The sequence below is a fragment of the Ictidomys tridecemlineatus genome, chromosome 10, assembly GCF_052094955.1.
Source record: "Ictidomys tridecemlineatus isolate mIctTri1 chromosome 10, mIctTri1.hap1, whole genome shotgun sequence".
NCBI classification, from domain to species: domain Eukaryota; kingdom Metazoa; phylum Chordata; class Mammalia; order Rodentia; family Sciuridae; genus Ictidomys; species Ictidomys tridecemlineatus.
In genome coordinates, this window is record NC_135486.1 from 81,866,333 (window position 1) to 81,888,689 (window position 22,357).

A 22,357-nucleotide genomic window follows, 5' to 3' on the forward strand; every position below is an offset into this window, starting at 1 on the left:
GCCACACACACACACACCCACACACACTGCTAGTTTACAATGACAACTCTTGTCAATTTGACCTTACACAATTTTAATACTACAAAATCACAGTATTAAAATAGTTTTCATACCCAAAAAGGGAATTTCATCTTTGAAAAATTAGGCATAGTAATAAAGATAATTTATAAAAATCTTTTCACCCCCTCAAACAGCCTAGAATATACTTTGTATATCCAAATACTTAAAAGCTCAAGAAATGAGCATGTGCCTACATTAACCATCAGGCATAAACGGATTATTAAAATTAATAAGTATGTGGATTATCCCCAAACATTTTTTAATTATTATGTAAAATATCTAGTTTTTAATAATTTGTGTCCTTGAAATTTGATGATGTAAATGTGTGAGAGGCAGCCCACATAACCTCAAAAATGAAATATTAATATCCCTTGAAACAAAGAAGGTGAATAAGCACCATGAATTCTTACTAATATTTCAGACACTGTGCCAAGTCTACCTATATCAGCTCATTTCATCCTAATTACAAATCAAAGGGTATGTGACCAATACTAATATTTTAAACAAGATTAAATGAGAGCTTAGTGTACATTAGAACCCAGGTCCACTTACTGCAAATTCTCATTAGTAAATATAATCACTTATTAGAATTATCTTTACTACAAATAAGTAAATAAGAATAAAAACTATTCCAATAAAACTTACTGTAACTAATACTTGGATATCTAAGTTTTTAACTTATAACTTTAATAACAAGTCGTTTACCAATTGCTTTTCTACACAATGATGGAAATGTACTCACCAGGTTACATGAAAAGCTTGCCGACATCCATGTTTATTACATGTCATGCAAGCACCAGTGGCTGCTTTGCTTTCTCTTCCTTGTTCATCACAAATGTAGCATGTCTGGAGGCAGAGGAAGAAAAACAAAAATAAAACCAAAGTCATATAATGCTTACCATTAGTCTGATTTTTGTTTTTTAATTTTTTTAAGTTGTAGATGGACATGATACCTTTATTTATTTATTTTTAGGTAGTGCTGAGGATCAAACTCAGTACCTCACACATGCTAGGCAAGCATTATACTACTGAGTCACAACCCCAGCCCTGTTTGTTTTTTTGAGGCAGGTCTTGCTACGATGCCCAGGCTGACCTCAAACTTGAGATCTTCCTGCCCCAGTCTCCTAGACTGGTAGAATTATTATAGGCATGCACACTGACCTGAACTAGCCAACTTCATTCATGCTTTACTGTGCTGTCTTCAGAAATGAAGGTCAGGTTTTACTATCTAACCCACTTTACTTCTAAACATGAATATTTTTTTCTGGACAGTAATTTTTACAAACAATAGAAACAGGAAAACAAACAATGACATACTAATAGTCCTACTAAAAAAGTCACTATAGGACTGTCTTCAATAGCCTCAAAACCCTGCCAACGGGCTGGGGTTGGGGCTCAGTGGTTGAACCCTTCCTTGCCTAGCACATGTGACGCACTGGATTTGATAGCGCCACATAAAAATAACTAAATACAGAAAGACTCTTCACAAGCACCACGGACAGGACTAGGACAGTCTACTGTACCCTATTTTCACAATACCTCCTCATCAATATAAAACAAGTGATTCCTGTAACAAGAGTACAACAAAAAAAGTTTACCTTTCCTCTCTGCTGGAAATAAGCATATTTACAAGGAACTTATATAGATAAGCAAGATTACATTCCAACTCTCCACAAAGATTCCCATGGTCTTCAGAACCAGAGATATAATATGTTGTAGTGGGAGGAAGATACTTTAGACTTAGTAAATCAGAAACATCCTAAAGATTTGCTTGTGAGGAATTGTGTCAGTCAGGTACAGTGGCTTCTAATCACAGCTACTCAGGAGAAGTGCATGTTTGAGGCCAGCCTGAACAACATAGCAAGATTCTGTGTCAAAAGACATTTTCAAAACAGAAAAGACTGGGGGTATTGCTCAGAAGTAGAACACTCCTGGGTTCAATCTCTAGTTAGAGAGAGAGAGAGAGAGACAGTGAGAGCGCGAAAGATGTCCCAAGAGGTATAAGTTAACTGATTGCCATCTGGTCTATTTCTCATGTAAAAATAGCTAACAGTAATACTTTTTCACAGCTCAAGATCATGGATGAAGCTGGGTGTGGTGGGTGTGGTGGTGCACACTTGTAATCCTAGTGACTTATGAAGACAGGCAGAAGACTGCAAGTTCAAGGTTAGCCTGGGCAACATAGAAGATGTCTCAAAATGAAAAATAAAAAAGGCTGGGGATATAGTTCAGTGGCAAAGCATTTCTGGGTTCAATATCTAATACCACCAAAAAATAAAGTATGGCTGATCATGTGATACAAGGCTGAATAACACAAACAATATTAATGAGTATCAGTATATAATGAATGAAATTATCAACTTATTGGAAGTTGTCTCCACAAAAAATTAATGTCTAACCACATGTAATAAGGTAATAAATGTAGAAAAAGAAAGTGAGGCAAGCTGGCTGGTACATGTTTGTAATTCAAGTGGCTCAGGAGGCTAGGGCAGGTAGATCACACGTTAAAAGCTAGCCTCAGCAACTTACTGAGGACCTGTCTCAAAATAAAAAAAGGATTGGGGATGTGGCTTTATAGGTTAAGTGCCCCTGGATTCAAACCCTAGGGAGGGAAGGATGGAGGGAGGGAGGGAAGGAGAAAATAGGTAAGTAGGCAGGTAGGTAGGTAGGTAGATGGAGAGTAGGAATTTTAGAATCAAATTTCTAAAGAGTAAAAAGGTATAAACTAGTGAACTTCATTCATGCAATTTTGTGGTGCCAAATAACACCATGCAACAAAATTTACAAGGACAGAGTTCTTTAAAAAAAAAAAAAAAAAAAAAAAAAACTCTAGAATCTACTTGGGTAAATGGTTTCAACTCCTCTTTTGAAAAATACAGTTCAGTATGATCTGAATTGCACATCATTTTATACTTCTAAAAAGTAAAATCGCAAATTATAACATCATCAACCTAAACACACTGAATAAAAGCATTACTAATTATTCAAAATACAAAAGGAAGTATCAAACAATTACAAGGAAAGAGAAAGAAAAAGAAAGAGAAGGAGGAAGGGAGGGAAGTAGGAAAGGAAGAAGAGAGGGAGGGAGGGAAAAGGAAAGAAAGAAAACCAAAGACTGAAAGTGAACAGACAATGTCATTTGTATTCAATAAAACCATGATATATTCTTATTTCTTTAAAAAAAAAAAAAAAAAAAAAAAGCTGAGGACAGACAGAACATCCAGAATGGCAGAGTAAAGGGCTCTAGGGATCTTTTCCACACAGCAGTAAACAACTTCACAGGTGAAAGCCATTTAAAGTTTCTGTAACTGTTCCAGGACATGCATAAAATAGAAAAATTTTTTTCAAGAAAATGTAGTAAATCTTAAAAAATAGAATAGTAAAAGTCCATGGTTTGGGAGCTATGACCTGTTCCCATCGTGACCTATTTCCCACTTCTTCCCCCTGGTTAGAGAAATTCCACTCTGGTAGGATGGTCAAGAAAATAAGGGATATTTCTAATATCCAGAGGGAGGACCAAGCTACCAGTGCTTCTTATCCTATTCAGCCTTGGCAGCTCCCATGCACTGCTCCCAATTTTACAAGTCAAGAATCCTGGAACCCTATTATCTTTGCCCCAACTTGCTGGTGTAGCAGAGGGTCCCATGTTGGCAGAGAGAAACTAAAAAAGGAAAGGACTACCATACTCATCCTCCTTCCCAAAAGCCTATCATTGCGAAAGCATATCTCTGGGAGAATACTGTCTCCACTTCGAGTTTCAAAGGAATATGTTTAGCGGTTACACAGTGAATGGGTCTTTAAGAACCAAAGAGCTCAATAATTCAACCCAAGAGGACAGACTTACTTATAAACAAACAAGGTTGGGAGTTCATGCAGAAGAGCACTCTATAAAACAATGGAGAATTTCACATTATATACATATTCTACATCATCACACTGTAACCCATAAATGTATACAATAATTTGTCAATCAAAATTACAAGTATAGGGGCTGGGATTGTGGCTCAGTGGTAGAGCGCTTGCAGGGTGCTGGGTTCTATCCTCAGCACCACATAAAAATAAAATAAAGGTATTGTGTCCAACTACAACTAAAACAAAAAATATTTTTAAAACTAAATAAATAAAAGTATAATAGAGTACATGAATTCCATGTCCAGTTTAATTACACAAAAAATTTAAGTAAGCTCAGGAGTAAGAAGACCCCACCATGGAGATTTTGGCGGTGAGCAATCAAGTGAGACTAGTAACTCCAAGTTACCAGTAAAAATGAGCAAAGCAGCAGACCATAAGATTAACTGAGAGAACCAAGGAACTAGACAGAAACGAAAAGCCCTCAAATCACACTCATCCTCAGGAATCTAGAAAAATGTACACATAAACTACACTGCACCCATCAGAGAAAATGAATAAGGATCTGTGGCAGACTTAAAAGCAGTTCCCAAGCCACATACAAATCTACCAACCAATAATGCTCATGGGGCTCTCATATAACCTCTGACCAAAACCTGGCTAAACAATAAGTTACTCTGACACAGGGTAAACTCTTAAGACAAGAAACTTAAAAATAATACATATTCCCCTGATCATCTGAAAAAACTGTGCACGTAATTCAATGCTGCTCCATCTAAGGACTGACCGGAAGAAAACCTTGGATCTCCTTGAAAAATAAAATCGTCTACACCATATATACATCCAACAGTTAAAGGTAAAAACCTAGCTGGTTAAGAAGACTTAAAGGCTATGCACCATAGCACACACCTATATTCCCAGGCTAAGGCAGGAGGACTGCAAGTGCAAAGCCAATAATGGTAACTTGGCAAGACCACCTCTCAAAATAAAATAAATATTTTAAAAGGACTGGGGATGTAACTCGGGAAGGCTTAAGTACAACCGAGCCATTAAGTTTGTCATATGGGCTACAGATATGGTAAACCTACAAAGTTAAACTTAAAAAAAAGTGGGGTATACATTTGAGTAGAGCTATATGAGAAAAAATAAGATTTTAGAGAATTTGTTCAATGAAATCAGGCAACAAATGACCAAACAATGACCCACAAGGAGAAACAAAAATCATTACCCACAATGGTTACAATGTATTATCCAAAATTTGTTTTCAACTAAAAATTATAAGACATACAAAAAAATAGAAAAATGTGACCCATATACAAGGGGGAAAAAAGGCAACAGAAACTGTCACTGAGGGTACCCAGATACTAGAGAAATATATCTTTCAACCAAATGGAACTTCAAAGTGTAAATTTTACTGAAGAGGCTCAAAAGTTTTGAGCTGGTAGACAAAATAAACACACAAACTTAAAAGTAGACCAATACAGATTATGCAATCTAAGTAAAATACTTTAAAAAGTATACCTCTGAAGAACAGCTTCAGAGCTGGAACAATGGTATACCTATAATCCAAACCACTTGGAAGGTTAAGGAAAAAAGAATCAAAGTTTGAGGCCAGCCTGGATAACTTAGTAAGATCCTGCCTCAAAATAAAACATAAAAAGGACTGAAGATGTAGCTCAGTGGTAAAGTACCCCAGGCTTCAATACCTTGTAATGAGAAGAAAAGAGGAGAAAAGAAGAAAAGGGAGGAGGAGGAGGAGGAAGAGAATCATACCATTAGGTACACCAACATAAAATAACCAAGAGAGGAAAAGGGAAACAGAACATGTATTTTTTTTTAAGAAATAATGCCTGGGGTTGCAGTTGTAACTCGGTGATAAAATGCTTACCTGGCATATGTGAGGCACTGTGTTCAATCCTCAGCACCACATAAAAGTAAATAAATAAGGGTATAAAAATACAACAACTTGAGGCAGGCCTAAAGCAACTTATTGAGACTCTGTCTCAAATAAAATATTTTTTAAAAGTATATAAAAACACAAAATATTAAAAAGCACTCCTGGGTTCAACATCTGAAAAAAAAAAAAAAGGAGAGAAAAAATAATGGTAGAAACTGCCAAACGTAGGTTAAAAATAATAATCCACGCATTAAAAAAGCTCCCCTACCTCAAAACAAAATATACACAGAAAAGATCCATATTCAAAATAGTGAAAACCAAAAATAAAGAAAAAAAATCTTGAAAACAGTAAGACAAAAGCATGACTTGTCACAATCAAAGAAAACAATAAAATTAACACCAGAAGTCCCATTAGAAACAATTGAGATACACTGTACCCCAGGTTTGGCCCACCTCCATCTTGGGACACAGCAGCCAACTCCATAGCCCTCCCCAAGCATTAGTCTCCTCCTTAGGAAAACAGATAGGATCTGGAGTCACCTGTGTCTTTGAACAGGCAGCCCACCTTTTCAGCCCCATCTCTGAAAGTGGTTGCAGCCCACTGCTATCCTGAGTAACTGATACTGCCACCATCACATGTTCAGTTGCAGTAGCATTTATCTTGGGACAGGGGACGGGGACTAGAAGCTCAACACCAAGGTGAGATACAAGCAATCTGCAGGAACACTACAAGATTATAGGGTAGAAACTGTAATATCTCAGATCTACACTGCAAGAAAGTAAGACACAGATAACACGAAAAAACAAGGGAGGAAAGTGTCCCCCAATAAACTTATTACAATAATAGAATCCATGGACAGCGCAGTTCATGAAATGTCAAAGGAGTTCAGAATGCACATAATTAAAATAATCTACAAATTAAAGAATGACCCAAGTGAGCAAATATAGGCAAAAATTGATCACTCCAACAAAGAGCTAAGAGAGCAAATACAGGCAGCAAAAGATTACTTCAAGAAAGAGAGATTCTGGGGAGAAAAAAAAAAAGACAATCAGAAATCCTTCAAATGAAGAAAATAATAAACCAAATAAAACACTCAATAGAAAGTATCACCAACAGAATAGATCACTTGGAAGACAGAACATCAGAAAATGAAGGCAAAGTATACAATCTTGAAAATAAAGTTGATCACACAGTGAAGATAGTAAGAAACCATAAAGAGAACATCCAAGAATTGTGGGACAGCATCAAAAGACCAAATCTAAGATTTACTGGGATATAGGAAGGCACAGAGATTCAAATTCAAAGGAATGCACAATCTCTTCAATGAAATAACATCAGAAAGTTTCCCAAACATGAAGAATGAATTGGAAAATCAAATACAAGACGCTTACAGGACACCAAATGTACAAACTTACCACAGATCTACACCAAAGCACATTATAATGAAAATGCCTAGCACACAGAAAAATGATAGAATCTTAAAGGTCATAGAGAGAAGAATGAGATCAATTTGTATCTCAGCAGATTTTTCAACCAAGACCCTCAAAGCCAGGAGATCCTGGAACAACACATACCAGGCTCTGAAAGAAAATGGATACCAACCAAGAATCTTATCCAGCAAAATTAAGCTTCAGTTTTAATGGTAAAAAGATTTAAAAATCTTTCATAATAAACAAAAGTTAAAAGACTTGACATCGAGAAAGCCTACACTCAAGAGCATCCTCAGCAAAATATTCCAGAAGGAAATGAAAAACAATGAAAATCAGCAAAAGAAGACACTACACTAAAGGAAAGGCCAATCAAAGTAAAAACCAAGTCAAGATAAAAACCAAAATGTTTGGGAATACAAATAATAACCCTGAATGTGAATGGCCTAAACTCATCAATCAAAAAATATAGACTGACAGACTGGATTTTTTTTTAAAAGACCCAACAATATACTATCTTCAAGAGACTCATCTCACAGAAAAAGACATCCACAGACTGAAGGTGAAAGGATGGGAAAAAGCATACCACTCACATGGACCATGTGAACAACAGGGGTTTCCATCGTCATATCAGATAAAGTGGACTTCAAACCAAAGCTAGTGAAAAGGGATAAAGAAGGACGTTTCATACTGCTTAAGGGATTCATACATCAGCAAGACATAACAATCATAAGTATCTATGCCCAAAACAATGGGGCATCTATGTATGTCAAACAAACCCTTCTCAAACACAAGAACCAAATAGACTACAGCAATAATACTGGGTGTTTTTAATACACCTCTCTCACCACTGGATACATCTTCCAAACAAAAAATAAACAAACTATAGAAACTCAATAATACAATCAATAATTTGGACTTAACCAACATTTATCAAATATTCCATCCACCAAAGAGCAAATACACTTTCTTCTCAACAGCACATGGATCCTTCTCCCAAATAGACAATATGTTATGCCACAAAAAAAGTCTTAGCAAATACGAAGAAAACTAGAGATTCTACCCTGAATTTTATCTGACCATAATGGAATGAAATTAGAAATCAATGATAAAATAAAAATTAGAAGCTAATTTGAACACCTAGAGTAGCTTAAACAATATGCTATTGAACAACACTTGGATAACAGAAGACATCAGGAAGGAGATTTTAAAAAAAAAAAAAAATTCTTAGAGGTAAATGAGAACTCCAATACAACCTACCAAAATCTATGGGACACTAGAAGGCAGTGCTAAGAGGAAAGTTCACTGCATGGAGTTCATTTATTAAAAGAAGAAAAAAGTCAACAAATAAATGACTTGACATTATAGCCCAAAGCCCTTAGAAAAGGGGGAATAAACACACACCAAAAGTAGTATGAGATAGGAATAATTTAAATCAGGGTAGAAATCAATGAAATTGAAATGAAGCAATTAAAAAAAATTGACAAAATAAAAATCTAGTTCTTTGAGAAAATGAATAAAACTGACAAACCCTTAGCCAATCTAACGAAAAGAACGAGGAAACTCAAAATACTAAAATTCGTGAAAAGGAAATATCATGACAGACACTATTGAAATACAGAAGACAATTAGAAACAATTTTGAAAATTTATACTCCAGTAAAATAGAAAACCAACAAATTTCTAGAGGCATATGATCGAGCAAAACTGAGTCAAGAAAACATGCACAATTTAAACATATCAATTTCAAGCAAGGAAACAGAAGATGCCATCAAATGCCTACCAACCAAATTAATACCAGTACTCCTCAAATCATTCCATGAACGAGAAAAGGAGGGAAGCCTTCCAAACTCATTCTACAAAGCTAGTACCATCCTGTTACCAAAACCAGGCAGAGATACAACAAGGAAAGAAAATTTCAGACCAATATCCCTGATGAACATTGATGTACAAATTCAATAAAATTCTGGAAAATCACATGCAAAATCATATTTAAAAAACAGTGCACCATGAACAAGTGGGGTTCATTCCAGGGATGCAGGGTTGGTTCAACATATGGAAATCAATGAATATAATCCATCACATCAATAGACTTGAAGAATCATACGATTATATCAATTGATGTAGAGAAAGCATTTGACAAAATACAGCACACTTTCATATTCAAAACACTAGAAAAACTAGGGATAGTAGGAACATACCTCAACACTGTAAAAGCTATCTATGCTAAACCCAAGGTCAACATCATTCTAAATGGAAAAAAATAGGAAGCATTCCTACTAAAAACTGGAATAAGACAGGGATAACCTCTATCACCACTTATATTCAACATAGTCCTTGAAACTCTAGCCAGAGCACTTCAACAGTGGAAAGAAATTAAAGGGATATGAATAAGAAAACTCAAACTATCATTACTTGCTGACAATATGATTCTATACTTAAGAGGATCCGAAAAACTCCACCAGAAAACTTAAAGAATTAATAAATGAATTCAGAAAAGTAGCAGAATATAAAATCAATACCCATAAATCAAACACATTTCTATACATCAGTGATGAATCCTCTGAAAGAGAAATCAGGAAAACTACCCATTCACAATAGCCATAAATAAATGAATGAATGAATGAATGAATCGTTCTGAGAATCAACGAAAGAGGTGAAAGACCTGTACAATGAAAACTACAGAACACTAAAAAAAGAAATTGGAGAAGACTTTAGAAGATGGAAAAGATCTCCCACATTGTTGGATAGGCAAAATTAATATTGTCAAAATGGCCATACTACACAAAGTGCTATTATACAGTTCAATGTGATTCCAATTATAAAATGCCAACATTATTCCTTATAGAAATAGAAAAGGCAATCATGAAGTTCATTTGGAAAACTAATAAGAGATCCAGAATAGCTAAAGCAATCCTTAGCAAAAAGAGTGAAGCAGGTGGCATCGCTATAGCAGACCTTAAACTATACTACAAAGCTACAGTAACAAAAATGGCATGGTATTAACCCCAAAATAGACATGTAGACCAATGGTATAGAATAGAAGACACAGAGGCAAACCCACATAAATACAGTTATCTCATATTAGACAAAGGCACCATAAACATACATTGGAGGAAAGATAGCCTCTTCAACAAATGATGCTGGGAGAACTGGAAATCCATATGCAACAAAATGAAATTAAGCCCCTATCTTTCACCATGCATAAAACTCAACTCAAAGTGCATCAAGGACCTAGAAATTAGACCAGAGACCCTGTATCTAATAAAGGAAAAAGTAGGCCCAAATCTTCATTACATTGTATTAGGCACTGACTTCCTTAACAAGACTCCTAGAGCAAAAGAAATAAAATCAAGAATTAATAAATGGGACGGACTCAAACTAAAAAGCTTCTCCTCAGCAAAACAATCAATCAATGAGGTGAAGAGAGAGCCTACATTTTGTAAGCAAATTTTTGCCACATGCATGTCAGAGCACTAATCTCCAGGATATAAAAAGAACTCAAAAAATTTATCAAAAAAAAAATCAATAAATGAGCTAAGGAGCTGAACAGACACTTCTCAGAAGAAGATATACAATCAATCAACAAATATTTAAAAAGAGGTTCAACATCTCTAGTAATTAGAGAAATACAAATCAAAACTACTCTAAGATTTCAACTCATGCCAGTCAGAAAAGTAGTTTTTAAGAATACAAACAATAAGTGTTGGTGAGGATATGGGGGGAAAGGCACATTCATACATTGCCAGTGGGACTGCAAATTGGTACAACCAATCAGGAAAGCAGTATGGAGATTCCTTAGAAAACTTGGAACCACCATTTGACCCAGCATTCCCACTCCTCAGTCTCTACCCAAAGGACTTAAAATCAGCATACTACATTAATGCAACCATATCAATGTTTATAGCAACTCAATTCACAATAGCTAAACTGTGGAACTAACCTAGATGCCCTTTAATAGATGAATGGATAAAGAAACTGTGGTATATACATAATGGAATATCACTCAGCATTAAAAGAGAATAAAATTATGGCATTTGCAGGTAAATGAATGGAATTGGAGAATATCTTGCTAAGCGAAGTAAGTCTATCCCAAAAAATAAAGGCCCAATGCTCTCTCTAATAAATGCATGCTGATCCATAATGGTGGGTGGATGGGAAAAATGGAGAAACTGTGGGCAAAGGGAAGGGAGAGGGGGTACGGGGGCAGGAAAAAATGGTGGAATGCAACGGACATTATGCTAGGTACATGTATGACTGCACATAGAGTGTGACACTACACTGTGTATAACCAGAGAAATGAAAATTTGTGCTGTAATTGTGTACAATGAATCAAAATGCATTCTACTGTCATATATACCTAATTAAAATAAGTAAGTTTAAGGAAAAAAAGAAACAGTAGATTTTAGAAAACACAATCACATATTCAAAATGTTTAAAGATTAAAAAAAAACTCTCACTAACAATCACCTATCTAGCAAAGACACCTTACAAAAATAAAAAGACATTTTCAAACAAAATCTCTAGATTACAAAAATTACTGCTGTCAGCCAGGTGCAGTGGCAAACTGAAGGCCTATAATCCCAGCGGCTCAGGTGGCTGAGATAGGAGGATCATAAATTCAAAGCCAACCTCAGCAATGGTGAGGTGCTTAGCAACTCAACAAGACCCTGTCTCTAAAATAAAATACAAAATAGGACTGGGGTTCAGAGGTTGAATGCCCCTGAGATCAATTGCTGGTACCAAAAAAAAAAAAAAAAAAAAGACCTTACTGCTATCTTCAGAAGGCATGCTTTAGATGCAAATGTACAAACAGGTACAAAAGGATGAAAATGATATATCATAAAAAACAGCAAGCACAAGACAGCTGAGTGCCTATCACAAAAGGAACTTTCAAATAAAAATGCTATTAAATATAGTGTTTATCATAATAAAATGGTCAATGACTGACTAATCCATCAGATTAAGATATAACAATTACAATCATATATGTGTCTTACAGCAAAGCCCTAAGACACATGAAGCAAAGAGGGAGGAAATGATGTGATAATTCTCTCACTAAATAGCAACTTGGTCAAGAAAACATGTGAACTAATAGGATTATTGAGAAAATGTTCCCAAATAACAAAACATCATCTAAATAAAATGTCAAGCATAAGACATTAAGTTGCCTATATCAAGGCAAATTCATAGCCTAAAAGTTTTTACTATTTAAAGACAAAAACCATCCTTTGATTTCCTTTTTAATATAAAAAACAATGTTCTAGAACAGAGTCATATCAAAATGGTTCAGACTGGGCTGGAGCTGTGGCTCAGTGGTAGAGTGCCTGCCTTATACATGTGAGGCACTGGGTTCGACCACTTTTACCCTTCCAATTTATCTATTTAATAATGTCTATCCTATGCCTGTTGTTTTCTACGTTTCAAGGTTCACAGATGGAAAGAAATCTGATAGACCAAAGTCTTATTCATATCCAATTTAGATGATTCAGAAGAAGAGATTTGAGATTTTTTTGAGTTTATTATTTTTAGATAAGATTTGGGACTTAGGGTTGCTGCCAAAATGAATTACAATTTTAGGGAATGTAGGGATGAAATGGAATATATTTTGCATTTTGGAAGAACATAAATTTGGGGATAGCCAGAGGACAGATCATTATGAATTGTGACCCCTAAGAAAGATATGTAAAGTAGCTTGAATAGCAACCTTATTTGGAGAGAAGAGCATTGCAAATTTAAGTTAAAATGAGGCCACAGTAGAATAGGGCAAGCAGGACCTAAAAACTAGTATGTCTGACTAATGAAAAGATGCCCAGCTGGGCACAGTGCTGCATGCCTATAATCCCAGCTACTCTAGAGAATAAGGCAGAGGATATCTCAAGTTCCAGACCACTTAGTGAGACCCTGTCTCAAAAAAATAAAAAAAAGCTGAACACTGTACCTCAATAGTCGAGTGCCCCTGGCATTCAACACCCAGTGTCATTTAAAAAAGGAAAAAAAAAAAAAAAAGTTGGTTTTTTTTTGTTGTTGTTTTTTTGTTTTGTTTTGTTTTGCTGCTGCTGTTGTTGTTCTGCCAGGCATAGTGGTACATGCCTGTAATCGCAGTGGCTTGGGAGGCTGAGACAGGAGAATTGAAAGTTCAAAGCCAGCCTCAGCAATGGCGAGGTGCTAAGCAACTCAGTGAGACCCTGTCTCCAAATAAAGTACAAAAATAGGGCTGGGGATGTAGTTCAGTGGTCAAATGCCTCTGAGTTCAAATCCTGGTACCAAAAGAAAAAAAAAAAGTTTTTGACTTTTGTCAAATATCTGTGAAGATATTATATGGTATGTCCTCTAGAAATGTGGGTGGTTACAGTTCCAGACTAGGTAATGCTTTCAGAGAATAAAACTGACCAACAATGAAGGTGAGAAAAGACTGACAAACTATAGCACAACTTTGTAGCCAGAGAAATATCACCAGCAGTAGCAGCCTGATCAAAGTAAGTACATGTTGGTAGATGTACTCTGCATCTAGCTTCTATATGACACCCTCATGGTTTTCTATTACCTGGGCATACTGGACATCACTGTTGGGAAATGTCCCAATTTCAGATGCAAATGTATCCTTAATATTTGCTTTTAGATGCCTTGTTGTCTATCTGGCATCTCAGGTCACGCCACTGTAATCACAGACATATACAAATAGACATATTCATTTGACTCTCTGAAATAAAACCTCATGTTTTCTTATTTTTAAAATATTACCTAACATCAGTTATTCTATCTCCCAACTACATAATCCCTTCATTTCCATACACTCCATAACCCTGCACATTCTATTGTCACCTTGCTACTTTCCTTGCTAACAAATTAATAATATTTACTTATACTCTATATTAATTTGTCGGAGAAAAAAAAATTTTTGACAGAACACAATGCCTAATCCAGCAGTACAGAAGATGACTGTGAAGGCACCTCCATGCTGCAGGATGGGATACAAGGTAGAGACCAACTCTGCTGTAATGTGTTGTCAGAGATGTTCCAAGAGCTGTGAGAAAAACTGTCAACACATTCAAATAAGTGATCCTCACTGTTTTCTTCATCAAAAAAGAATAGATCAAGGACCCATGTGTATATTATGGCACAAAAGACATTAACTTATGACAATCTTTTACATGGTTAACATCTCAGCTTTTAGGTTTTTAGTGCTACAGATGTAACCATTATGGTAACTGCACTTTTCTCCTTAAAAGATAGCTGTTGACAATGAACAAAGTCACTTTCATCTTCCATGTGATTCTGAAAACTGCAGAATTTGAAAGCTTTATGTGTCTCACACTGTGCAGGAGATATTAGATGTTAACCATCTGTGGAGTATGAGCCATAACAAGGATTGTAGTTAATTTCCTGGAACTTCAGTGATCAGCGATGCAAATGTGATATAATTTTCTTAGTCCTGTATACCTATTCTTCACCTATGTATACATATCTGTTGTTTCACAGAGAATTATATCACCAGTACAAGTGCAGAAAAATATGAATAACACTATGATATGGCACATAATATATATTCCTAGTTAACAAGAATTACATTTTTAAAAAATTCAATTTCTTTTCTATCACTCAGTATGTCTGACACACCATCTCTCTATCTCTCTCTCTCACACACACACATACACACACACAAAAAAAAACTTATAAAGTATAAATGTGTATAGATGAATACCGAGTATTCCCTTTAAGTCACTAAAATTAAAAGGCAAAGTAGAAAAGTACCTCTGATATAGATGGGCAAAAACTTAGATCAAGCTTACTTACAGTTTAAGAGACAAATGAGCAAAGAAAATACAGACAATACACAACAAATACTATTCTAATAATCTCACAAGCAAACAAAATAAGTGAGGACTGCAGATGTAGTTAAGTGGTAGAGTACCTGCCTAGTATGCATGAGGCCCTGGATTCCACCAATAAAACACACACAAATTGTGTATTATTTTTCAATTATCAAATTAATAAATATTAAAATAATAATTCAGTATAGGCAATGGTATGGTGAAAATGTCCATTTTCATATGTTATAAACAACTGTATGAATTTGGGGGGAAATGAGGCAATATTATGAGTACTTTAGAAATAGCCTTTGATCCAATAATTCTATTTCTAGCCAGAGAATAACCCAAAACATTGGGGGGGGTAAGCTTCAGTGAAACAAGATTGTTTTCGTTTAATATGTGAAAAACAGCTGGATGCAACCCCCTTGATCAGTAATATGGGAATGGTTAAGCAAATTATGGCACAAACATTAGAGTTAGGTTGTTTTTTTCTGCGGGAGGTAATTACTGGGGATTAAACACAGGGGGCACAGGACCACTGAGCCACATCCACATCCCTATTTTGTACTTTATTTAGAGACAGGATCTCACTGAGTTAGCACCTTGCTTTTGCTGAAGCTGGCTTTGAATTTGCAATCCTCCTGCCTCAGCCTCCCAAGCCGCTGAAATTACAGGCATACACCACTGCATCTGGCTTAGATGGAGTTTTACTAACTCAAAATTAAGCAAAGAATCAAAGATAACATCTACATATCTTGCATAATTATACCTTTTTTTCTTATTATAGATATTACAGATCAAAAAGAATATACTAAAATATTACAAATTTTTAAATAGTATCTTTTTTAAATTTACTTTTTAGTTGTAGGTAGACACAATATCTTTATTTTACTTTTATATAGTGCTGAGGATTGAACCCAGTGCTTCACACATGCTAGGCAAGTGCACTACCTCTCAGCTACAACCCTAGCCCTAAAATATTACAAATGTTTTATATGCTACATTTTTTTAAATATTTACTTTAGTTTTTTTAGGTGGATAACATTAGTTTGCTTTTATGTGATGCCGAGGATGGAACCCAGTGCCTCATGCATGCTAGGTGAGCACTCTACCACTCAGGCCACCACCCTAGCCCCTATGCAACATTTAAAGTTTATTTAAATATTACCTGGAGAATCTAAAATTTGGAAATCTTCATCATTATTGAGAAATGAGAGTTTGAGGCCATTTCAGGGGTATTTCTATACTCCCCCAGAGAGTTTTATTTATGTGTTTGGAATATATATTATTCTGGGGAAAATTTCCTTATATTTTGCTAGACTCTTGAAGATTCAAAAAAGGTTTTAAAAAATCTGACATGATTCAAAGTATGTCTCCCTGGCAACTTGATACACTTTGCTATACGTAGTATTAAAATCAAACTCACACATATCACAATTTACTCGATTTTGTGCAAATGAATTTTAAGCTGACATAAACTAATAATTTGTGCTCTTTTTCTAAAGTTCCAGAACATTATATAACAATACAATGAAAAAACAAGAAGTAGTTCAACAAATACATATCTCTGGATCTGTTTCTCATGAGATCAAATTACCATAACCATGTATTTAAAAAATTGTGCTCTTTGGGGCTGGGGTTGTGGCTCAGCACTAGAGCACTCACCTAGCACCAGCGAGGTACCGGGTTCGATCCTCAGCACCACATAAAAATAAAGGTATTGTGTCCAACTACAACTAAAAAAATATTTTAAAAGAATTGTACCCCTCAAAAATCTCATGAATTAATACCCTTTTAGTTTACTGCAAATAAACAGGGAATTCTCAGTAAGTATGCAAAGAACATTAAATCATTTTATCATTAAAATCAAAGCCAGTGTAGAGAAACACTCATAATCCCAGCAATTCGGAATGCTGAGACAACAGGATCAAAACTCACAGGCCAGCCTAACCAACTTAGTGAGACTCTGTATCAAATAAAATAAAAAAGGTCAAGGGTATAAATAGTTCAGTGATAAAGTGCTTTCCCTAGTATGTATGGGGCCTTGCGTTCAATCCCCAGTACTGCCAAAAAAAAAAAAAAAGGAGAGAGAGAGAAAGAAAATATCTGATGGAAAAAAATGGTACAAAAAAAACAAATATTACAGGCCGGGCATGGTGGTATACACCTGTAATCCAGCGGTTCAGGAGGCTGAAGCAGAATAAGCACAAGTTCAAAGCCAGCTTCAACAAAAATTGAGGTGCTAAGCAACTCAGTGAGATCCTGTCTCTAAATAAAATACAAAATAGGGCTGGGGATGTGGCTCAGTGGTCAAGTGCCCCTGAGTTCAATCCTCTGCTTAAAAAAAAAAGGAATATTACAGATGGAATTGACATGCAGATAGTTTAACAGGGCTGAGTGATACAGCTCAGTGGTTAAGTCCTTGTCTAGCATATGTAAGGCCAGGGGTTCAATGCCCAACACAAATAAATAAATACATCCAAAATTATCCCTCACTATCATCAAAAATGGATTGATATCTTCCAAAGCTCAAAAATTAATTTTCCAACCATTCTTATCATTTCAGAACTGCATACCCCATAATAGGCATATAAAATGTATATGAACAGAACATTACTAATTGTTTTTGGGTATACAATGCTAGAGATTATTGAACTCAAGGCATCACGAGTGCTACCCAAGCACCTTACCTCTGAGTTACATTTCTAGCCCTTTTCATTTTATCTTAAGTTGCCCAGGCTCAGTTTGAATTTGAGATTCTCCTGCCTCAGCATCCTGAGTAGCTAAGATTAGAGGTGTGTACCAACATACCCAGCTACTACTAAGGTGAAATTTCTTTGTTTGTTTTTGCTGTTTTCTTCAAACAGTCTATCTCTAAGTTGCCCAGGCTGGCCTCAATCTTGGGATCTTACTGCTTCAGCCTCCCAAGTAGACAGGGATTACAAGAGTGCACATTGCACCTGACTCATAAGGTAGCATATTCTAATGAACTATAACAATACCAACCATCTACAGCAAATATATCTATAAATATAAAGAGCAATCAAATATAAGAAAAGTATAATAAAAGAAAAAAGCAAGAAGAAAAATCAAATCTATGTTTCTACAGCTCTTTTTATTTTATTTATTTATTTATTTGCTTGCTTACTTGCTTGTTTGATTTCCCTTGTAATGGGAACTGAACCCTGGGGCATCTCACTACTGAGCTAAGTCTCCAGTCTTGCTGAGTCGGTTAGAGCCTTGCTAAGGTGCTGAGACTGCCCTTAAACTTACAATCCTTCTGCCTCAGCCTCCCCAGTCGCTGGGACTACAGGAGTGTACCAACATGCCCTGCTAAATCCATGTTTCTAAAGGAAAGATTCATATTATAAAAATATATTAATCCCTAAAAGAGTATTTCAATGTAACTCTAATGTAATTGAAGCTGCATTTTTGTTAGTCCTAATGTTTATCTGAAAAAGTAAATGACAATATTTGTTATACCAGGTACCAAAATACATAAAGACATAATAAATTTAAAATAATGTGATTTCAGGACATGAATAGACACATCCACAGAACAGAAAAAAAAAAGTGCAGCAATATACCCAGGAATTCAGTAATAATTCAAACAGTATTTCAAATCACTTTATAAAAAACAGATTGAAAAAGATGACTAACCAGGTGGCAGAGAAAAGGTTAGACACATCTCACCATATTCTAAAATTAATTCTAGACTGATAAAAAGATTTAAATATGAATAATTCATTCTTCCTTTCACCCTTCCTTTCCATCCTTTTCTCTTTAATTTTTTTTTTATTGTAGATGGACACATTTATTTTATGTGGTGCTGAGGATTGAATCCAGTGCCTCACACGTGCCAGGCCAGTGCTTTCACTGAGCCACAACCCAACCTTCCATTCTTTCTTGAATATTTGATTTTTAAACCATGAGGTACAGCCAAGAAAGGAAAGTCTTCATGCTGCAGAGAAAAGGGCAGTCTAATACAAGTGTCACAGCCTGAATAGGATTTGTTCCCATGAAAGAAGCAGAGGTAGAGAGGTAAGTGTGATGTCAGAGCAAGATAAAGAGATCAACACCAAAAGAGGGAGAAGGCAGTCATAGAATGGAAACTGTTAAATCACTAAAAGAGTGAAAAAGGCCAGCCATGGGGTGGGGATTTAGCTCAGTTGGTAGAGTGCTTGCTTGCCTCCCATGCAGAAGGCCATGGGTTCAATCCCAGCACCACACAAAAAAAAGAAAAAGGCCAGGCACAGTGCCATACACCTGTAATCCCAGCAACTGGGGAAGCTGAGGCAGGAGGATCACAAGTTTAAAACAAACCTCAGCAACTCAGTGAGGCCCTAAGCAACTTAGCAAGACCCTGTCTCAAAAAAAAAAAAAAAAAAATTAAGAACAGGAGGGAGGTGAGTTCTAGAGGTTGCGGGGTGTGCAACTCAATAATTGAGGGGGCCTTGGGTTCAATCCCAGTACCAAAAAAAAAAAAAAGTGAAAAAGCCTGACATGCAGGAAAGCAGCAACAAACTGAAACAGGGTGTGGAACCTGAAAATGAGATGAGAAAAGCACCTGTATCAAGCAGTAGCAGCAACAGAATATTTATTAATACAGGAGAGCCTAATCAAATAAATTATTTAGGATAATAAAAGTCAAGTTTCTCTCTGAGATCAGCCCCAATATGAGAAAAAATTAATATGAACCCTGTGCTGTCTAATTGGATTTAGACAAGTCACTATGTTCGTAGATCTCACTATATAGAAATGGATACAAAAACACATACAGATGTGTATGTATATATATTCATATACTGTATCAGAATTATGACTATTACCTCCCATTATTCAACATATATAAACACAGAAATAATATGTCAATTGTGTAAAAGTTATATCTCTGTATGTATATACAGGCATATACTTCCTAATTATAACAAATGAGAGAGCCTGAGACTAACAATATCCCAAGAACAATAAGCACACCTAGTGTCCACTTTGGTTTCTAAATATCATTCTTAACCTAAAAAGCAATAAAAGTTCCTTGGAGAAATAGTAATTCCAGAGCTAGAACAGGAAAGATACAAGTTGTGCCTGGAATATATTGTAGCACAAGGGAATGCTCACAGAATGATAGGAACATGTTAGGACACAGAAGCCAGTTTAAAGAGGTCCCACTGGCCAAATCTAAGATAATATGAATATCAACATAAATTACAGCATAAATTACAGAATATAAGCCATTAAAATAAAGTATTAACACATATGTCTATACTTATCATCAGTGAGAAGAAAGTTTTTCCTTATAATGAAATGCTAACTGACAAATGTAAATGAAATTACAGAATTGAGAAACCACCACTTATTATTAATCACTAGCATAAATTAAGCCAAAAAATACCAAGGTATGCTAAAATTGGTGAAAAAAAAAGACAGAAGGCATAGAAACAAGATATTTACATACAAATTACTTCCCCCAAAAATGCTTATTGATTATAAAGGGGAAAAAGATCATCCTGATACTGAAGGAAACTGACACATAACACCATAACCAAGTGATCAAAGTAACAGCACCAGTAATGGGAAAAAACCGAAATCATGTACCACACCCTGACAGAATGCAACAGAAACACAAATCACTTCTGCAATATTCCTGTCAAAAACATATAATTTGTATTTAATCATGAAGAAACATCAGCCAAACGAGACATTTTACAAAAATACTATAAACTATACATTCAAAAGTATCAAAGTTATGAAAGTAAGGGAAAGATAAGAATTACTATTTGAGAGTAAAAGACACCAAAAAAATGTAAATTGCAATCTTTTTGCTATAAAGAATATTTCTGGGGGAAACCATGGAAATGTGAATGAGGTCAATATCAGACAGCAATAATACATTGCTGTTAATTTCCTGATCTTCATGGTTATATTGCAGTTATATAGAAGAATACTCTTTTTTTTGAACCAGGGCCTGGGACCTCCTAGGCAGGTGCTCTACCACTAAGTCACATTCCCAGACCTTTGAATAAATACCCTTTTTTATAGGAAATACACATTACAGTATTTGGGGGTAAAAGGATATTATATTGGTAAATTACTCTCAAATGGCTTAAGGGGAACAGCTTCTGTACTATTCCTACAACTTTACATATAAGCTCAAAATTATTTCAAAATTCAAAGGAAAAACAAATATTTTTCAAATTATTATAGAAAACACTAAATAAAAATTTTTACGTACTAGTATGGGGAAAAAAACTTTCATGTTTTAAACTTCTGTACTAGGGACTAGGGTTGTGGCTCAGTGGCAGAGTGACTGCCTACCTAGCATGTGTGAGGCACTGGGTTCAATTCTCAGCACCACATATAAATAAAAAAAATTAAGGTCCATTAACAACTAAAAAATAATAAATAAATAAATGAGTAAATAAATAAATGTCTGTGCTAGAAAAACTTAACCTGCTAGATTAATAACAATAAAACTTGGAGACATAATGAAAGTTAAAAAAAGAAAAAATACTTCCTCCTACCATTACTTATTTATAATGCACTAATAAAATTAAAAATGGGAGAAAAATGTTAGGGCAGCAGGGGGTTGCATAGTTCTGTAAAAGGGTGCTTGTCTTGCATGCCTGAGGCCCTGGATTTGATCCTTGGTACATTAAAAATTTTTTTTTAAAAATTAAAGCCACTACTAAATTTTGGACAAAAAGATATATACAGCAAATACATAAGACAAAGAAATATTATTTCTAACATGCAACACTTTGAGGGAATAAAGTTGTAATATTAAAATAAATAAATAAGCACATAAGATAATTAACCATGAAAGGCCTATAAAAAGAATTCAAAATCTTTACTATCACTCTTCACTACAGATATAGCATTTTTCATAATTATATACAATGTACTTAACATGATATGAAATGATGAGTAATTTTACAGAAAACAATATTAAGTTTCCAATTGCATTTTGGAGGACAAACTGTTCACTCCTTTTCACAAGGATTCAAACTATGTAAACTACATACCAGACACCAAACTAGGCTCTTCAATAATGAAGGCTACTTAAACTATAGTTTATTGAATCTAATTGTTCTCTGCATTACAGACTATACACTAAAAATACAGCAAAAAATATCACTTATTGACACAAAAAGATGTTCAGGATTAATAAGTTTCAAAAGCAAACAAAACAATATTTTACAAGTATATGTATTATATGCAAAGATGCACAGAAAAAAATCTAAGAGAATCTGAATGGGAAGATTTTAAAATATTTTTGTCTTTATCCTATTTACTACTCTGGGGGAACTGGG

General features: G+C 35.1%; 1 protein-coding gene across 19 annotated transcripts in view; it reads right to left on the minus strand.

Moving 5' to 3' along the window:
- The window catches only part of Mllt10 (MLLT10 histone lysine methyltransferase DOT1L cofactor), a 189,860-nt gene that overhangs the window by 110,098 nt on the left and 57,405 nt on the right, over nt 1–22,357 (minus strand). For all 19 annotated transcript variants that reach the window (XR_002484032.3, XM_040277627.2, XM_078023328.1 and 16 more), the window contains one exon: nt 803–906. Coding sequence is in view for 18 of the 19 variants with exons in the window: in XM_040277627.2 (XP_040133561.1) it covers nt 803–906 (104 nt within the window). In the remaining variant the exon portion in view is untranslated. The remainder of the gene's footprint in view (nt 1–802; nt 907–22,357) is intronic.